At 43.3% G+C, this 6,000-nt stretch overlaps 1 protein-coding gene across 1 annotated transcript in view; it reads left to right on the top strand.

The window, feature by feature from the left end:
* The first annotated feature begins 1,082 nt into the window (after positions 1–1,082).
* Positions 1,083–6,000, top strand: part of cdh2 (cadherin 2, type 1, N-cadherin (neuronal)) — an 85,314-nt gene continuing 80,396 nt past the window's right edge. Inside the window, exons 1-2 of the mRNA XM_080503173.1 lie at positions 1,083–1,364; positions 3,128–3,236. Coding sequence (XP_080359299.1) covers positions 1,308–1,364; positions 3,128–3,236 — 166 coding nt within the window. The 5' untranslated portion in view covers positions 1,083–1,307. The remainder of the gene's footprint in view (positions 1,365–3,127; positions 3,237–6,000) is intronic.

Genomic DNA, 6,000 nt, shown 5'->3' with positions numbered 1-6,000 from the left:
AAAACTGGGTCCATTTAATGTAGCATCAAATATAAACTACTCACAAAAAGTTGGGTATTTTAGGCTTACGGGAAACATTTATAGGAAAAGTTCACGTTACAGTGATATTATATCGTGAATTAAAGGTTAAGGTAAAAGTTGAAAGGTTCACCTGTAAAGGTTAGAGTGCATTTTAGGTTCATTCTGAAATTTCACCTTGAAGCTAAATATCCCGAAAACTGTGTTCGTAGTGTTATCCGATGTAGATCGTTTTACAAACGAAGTACACAACTCAACGTAAATAAAGTAAAAGCAACACAAAAATATATGCCAACTTATACGAACGCATAATTCGGGTCAAATAGGTTAAAATCGTCAAATATCTAAACAAACATTTTGTGAAGTCGATCCAAATGAAAACGACTGGAGTGTGCGAGAGGTTATAAAAGTATTTCATGCTCTTAATTGCTTGCTTTAATGTTTATGGTTGATTCCTTTGTAAAGCCCTGTGAATGTCCTTGTGTGTGAACGGTGCTGTGTGGAAACAATTTTCCTATTCTATTCCATTCTATTCCATTCTATTCCACTCTATGCACACATCCTAAAGTTAAATACACCAAGAGTATAAAAACGTTTTCTTTTGTTGCATTGAACACGCTAAAAACAATAACAATATAAGGAAAGCTTGAATGAACTCCCACAATTAAATCAAAACATGTTAGAAAAGCAGCAGATGGAGCATAATGAGGGGAATGACAAAGAAAAAAATCTGATCGTATGAAATAAAGAAAAGAGTAGGGGATATATATTGTAAAAATGCTTCATCTTGAGATGACTTGTGAGGCAAAGAGAGTAAATAAATACTCTTTGCCCCGGCGCTGCGTCCCGCGGAGCTGAAGTTGTGCGAGCCGCCGGTAGGGAGAGACAGTGAGATGGGCGCTTTATAGTCGAGTGGCCGGGTGCTGCTTCTTTTCTTTTTTTCTTTTTTTTTGTGTGTGTTTTGTGTGTCGGTTGGACTGGATGGGAGGGAGCAGCAGCCTCAGTACCAGGCACGGCTCTCCCTCACTACGGACTGGATAGACACAAGACGAGGAAGACGACGAAGAAGAAGGAGGAGGAGGCTGCTCGCTGCTGCTGCCTGCGACGCGCCGCGACCACCGACACGACCGCCGCAACACGGATCTTTCTCCTCAAATCCGCCGCCGCCACACACGGATATTTTTCTTGGTCTTGGTGTTTTGTCTTTTTCTCTCTTTTTTTTTTTTTTTTTTTATACTGTCCTCTCTTTGCGGATTCCGGATCGGGTGGGATTAAACGCGGTCGTAGCGATGTGCACGCGACACGAGGGTCTGCTGCTGCCGCTGGTGCTCCTGGCAGGACTGCAGGTAATTGTGCGTCTTTTATTTATTTATTTCCTCCGCGTAACGTTTTAACGGCGGACTTTACGCATCCGGACACTTTGCGTTGTTTTTGGTTTTGTTCTGTCCAGCCGATCCCGGAGCAGCGTTCTCTGCCGTGACTGTGTGAATCGAAGGGGTGAAATCCTCTAAAAAAAAAAAAAAAACGAGCAGGGGAAGAAATAAATAAAAAAAAATGTAGCAAATCATGCGTGCGTAATGCGCGCTCGCGCCGCGAGCTTTACGCACAGTAATTAATTAACGGATTTAGAAGACAAGGGTGTTGCTCGCTCTTTATTGTGTTGGAAGTTGGGCGACACAAGGCCCACATTAACCCAGTTCTCACCTGGGTATATTTAGTAGTATATTTATGTAGATCGCTGCAGCGTGTCCTCTCCTCCCGGCGACTTAATTGCCTCAATGCTTCAAAAAAAAAAAAGAGAAAGAAAGAAAGAAAGAAAGAAAGAAACTCCTTATGAGGGAGAAATCAATGAAAAGTCTCTTCTGTACACTCGTGAGGTTGTCTTCACTACAGCGGGTGATCCCGGTATACAGGATGGAAACCCTCGAGTGTTCGTGTGTGGATAGAATGTATTTTCCTCACTATGTGGCTACTTTGTAAAAAATCGCTCCCTTGTTGCAGCAGCAGCCCTGCGAGCTGATTCAAGTACCTATAAAAAAAAATCAGCAGGGTTTTTTTTTTTTCTCCTTGCATAGTGGATTGGTGTTTAGTGTAAAGCGTTTTAATGCAGAAATGTCCATCCTGCTGCTGTAATGTGCAGGACTTGCAGCTTTGCTCCCTCCCCCCACCCCGCAAAGCAGTTTTCCCATTTAAATTCCTCTGATTAAGAATGGCAAGTGGCACGGACACGCTCACAATGCTCTTTTTCAGCAGGACTCCCCTCTTTCTTACTTTCTCCCTGGCTCTTTTTTTATTTTTTTTTATTAAACATGCTCTTAAAACCGAGTTCCTGCAGAGAAATAAAGAGGGCCAGGTCCGTGTGGATCAATGCCTGAGGTCCTGTGATGGAGTGCATTTGGAGTTATGTGACCTGTTTGTGTGGAGGTTTTTGTTGTTGTTCTTCATACTGTCGTTGTTTGCTTCCTTTTCGGGTAAATCCTCGCTCCTGCTGAAACAACCCTCCGTGATTCATGTTTCTTTTGTTGCTGCTTTGCAACTTTACCAGTCCTCTCCCCCCCTTCAAGCACAGTTTCACTAAAACCCAGGAGTTGACATATTGATCAGGGCCCACCTTGCAGACTCTTGTTGTTTGTTTTTTAGAATGTTTATTCAGACGCTCACACCTAAATGTTTATTCCCCCCACTGTGGATTGTTAGTATTTTACTTTTTTTCCCCCCACCATTCCCTTGTTCCTGCACTTCAAAGTGAGTGTTTGTCCAGAGCCTCTGTTGATCAGAGGGGTTGTACCGAAAGCATTGGCTATTATTCCCCTGTGCATGGGCCCCCACTCACACAGGGAGTGGAAGGGGTAGTAGTAGTGGGGGGTAGAGGGTGGGTGGGTGGGGTGGAGGGGGGGACAAATGGAGCTTGTTCTTGCCTAGCCGTGCTTTTTGGCTAATGCTTAACCCTTTTGGCCTCATTATCCTAATTGCGGTGCCTGCTATAAAAACAACAGATGCTTTTGTACAACTGTAGGGACTTCAGAACGTGACCAAGAGGTTGTTATTTTTTTTGAAGGTTGATTTATGACTCATTACCCCCCCCCCCCCCCTCCCCATCCCATCACAGATTGCAGCAGAGGGCAGGGGCACCCCACCATGCAGGCCAGGCTTCTCTGAAGATGTATACACGGTTGTGGTGCCAGATATCACAGAGAAAGGACGGCCCCTTTTCAACGGTGAGTGCCCAAATATTTCCAGTGCTGTTCCGTGCCTGTTATGTCTGCGTTTGATTGAGTGTGTGTGTGCGTATTGGAGGGTTGAGGTGGGTGGGGTGGGGTGGGGGGTGCATGCATGTACGCCAGCTGTGCGTGCTTGCCTTCCATGTGTTACATTTCAGAAGGGATCGGAACAAGGCCCACATATTTAAACAATTAGCTTCGGTGCAGTTGTGTGGTATTGCGAGTCATGTCGTTCGCCTTGTAAACCCCCTGAAATGTGGTTCGACTTTACACGGCTCCTGTCCATCCATTCCTTTTTTTTTTGTAAACTTTTTTCAACACTGGTTGAACAGTTTGGCCGACTTTTCTCCGGTTTTGCTCGACTCGCACTGTGATGACACTTTATTCTCTCCTGGACAGATTAGAAGTGGAGAAACTTTGGTGATTGCACTGTGCATCTTGTTGCAGTGAGTAAAAATCAATTACACAGAGATTTGAACACTCATGCATCTTTAATTGAGCAAATAATCGTGCTATTTAACATCCTGTGGCTGGTGCTGGCGAGGCTGAATTGTTTCCATTATCTTGTGGCATTGTTTGACTGCACAGATTTGAGTTGGGAGACATTTCTGCCTGTTGCTTTAAAACACTTGTACGCCTAAAGGTTCCTGCTGGAATTATGTGGTTTATGTTCCCGATTGCTGCGTTACGCTGCTAAATCCTCTCAATGAGAGTAATAACTGCAATTTGGATATCTCTTCAAATGTTTTGTTGCGGCAATAGTCCTTCTGTTGGAACCCTAACTGTCGTCGTTTTTGTCTTCAACATTTGAAGTTGGTGTGATGGGATTTAAAAAAAAAAAAAAAGAAGTGAGAAACAATATATATATATTTATTTTTTTTGCAGTAGTCCATTACTTTGCATCAGCCATGACCAATGCAGCTTCTTTGGAGTTTAATATTGGCCCTCAAAAAACGAGGATGCAGCTACCGTGAAATGGTACGTAGGTCTGCAGACGGTAATAAAAAGTGGAATATATCACCAGCGTGCCATTAGAGAGGGTTGGAGCCTGGAGGTCACTCCAAGCAGCAGACATTCTCACTTGAGTTGGATTTCACAGTGTGCGCCTAAAAGTTGCATGCTGCCGTTGGTTTGCGAGGAGGAGGAGGAGGAGGAGGAGGAGGAGGAGGCGGAGGCGTCAATGACAAGAGTACAAAAGGAGAGAGTGCTCAAGATGGGTGGGAGCAGATTTCACCGGACTCTACCTTGTGCACAAGTTTCCGTTTGATCCCGCAGGTGATGGGTTTCCCTGTGTTGGCTTGTGGATGAGCCGTGACCGCGGGTAATCGGGTTCTCTTTTGTCTCCACCCCACCCTCCCACCGTTCTCCTTCACCTCCTCTCCTCTCCTTTTTTATTTTGCCCCTCCCCTCTCCTCGGTGAGGAGATTTCCTGGACAGAGAGGGGCACTCCTGTGTCATTGTGATGCAGCCGAGCTCAGCAGCGTGGGATGATGCTAATGAAACTGGATTCTCTAATGAAAAAAAAAAAAAAAAAAATCTCCTGTGGCATGTTTTGAAAGACAAAGCCCCCACAGTGTGGCAGAGTGAAGTTTTTTTTTTTTTTTTTTCCTCCCCCAACTCTTTCGCTCTCGCCATGCTGGTTCAGATGATTGTTTTCAGCCAGAAGCTTTTGAGCAGGATGCTTCTTTTGGCTCCATTCGGCAGCAGACTCGTGCTTTACATTTCCTTGCATTTCATTAACTTTCCCATTTGTGGCTCTGAAAGGTGGAAATCCTTAAGCCTGCCTGAAAAGTGTGGAAGTGTCAGAGCAGAACACAAGAGACTTTGACATGCTGCAAATCAGCCATCCAGTCCCTTTATCGTTGCTGCAGCTGCAATATACAGTGAAAAATGAATTTTAGCTTGATGTATTGCAAAAAATACTGAAACTCACAAATGGATAAATGTGTAAATGTATACATTTTCAACCGTTTTGCTTGTATCTTGTTGCTGCTAACAGATTTTACCTACTAGGAACTCTTGACACCATTCTAGATATCTAAAAGGTTAAAAAAAAAAAATAATGCAGAGAAATTTTGCGTTGCATTGTTGTCCTCATCAATACGATGGCTCCGATTCAGCCGTCACACATTTGTAATGGTACTATTCCAAAAAAGCTCATTCAAGTGAAAACTCATTGTTGTTGCATTCGTTTCTGAAAAGTTTTGTGTTTACACAGCAACATTTTGAAAACGGTCCGTTTCCATGGAAATGGCAGAAATGCTGAAAACTGTGTTTTCATGTTGTTGTTGTTTTTTTTTTTTGTGATGAAACTATGTACATGTGCACAACAGTATGCTATAAACATTAACAAGAGTGAGTACGGGGACATTCAATTGGACAGACAACAAAGTTGGATTGTTGTTCCACGTGACTTGACTCTAAAACTACCAAGTACCAGGAGAATATGGATCGGGAGCCATGACACTCTGGAGGCCGCCATTGTTGTTGTTTTTCATCTAGATTCTCGAAGAACTATTCACTTCAGCCGTGGAGTGCAATTGTAGAAAAGTTTTTTTTTTTTTTTTTTTTTTTTCCCTTCTTTGGATGTAAACTGAGTCGGACCATTTTGTAAAGATGTGTTTACAATGCTGACACCTTAAATGCAAGTTTTGTGTTTTCACTTGGAAATGTTGCGTAAAAGAGGCCAAAAGGGTTCAAGAAAGAAAACAACAAAGCAGAGAAATGGAGGCTTACTCTTCTAGTGATCCTGCAATACAAC

Source organism: Blennius ocellaris (genome assembly GCF_963422515.1).
Source record: "Blennius ocellaris genome assembly, chromosome: 10".
In the NCBI taxonomy this organism is placed as follows: Eukaryota; Metazoa; Chordata; class Actinopteri; order Blenniiformes; family Blenniidae; genus Blennius; species Blennius ocellaris.
Note: the sequence above shows the minus strand (reverse complement) of the source record. Positions and strands in the feature narration are given on the sequence as shown.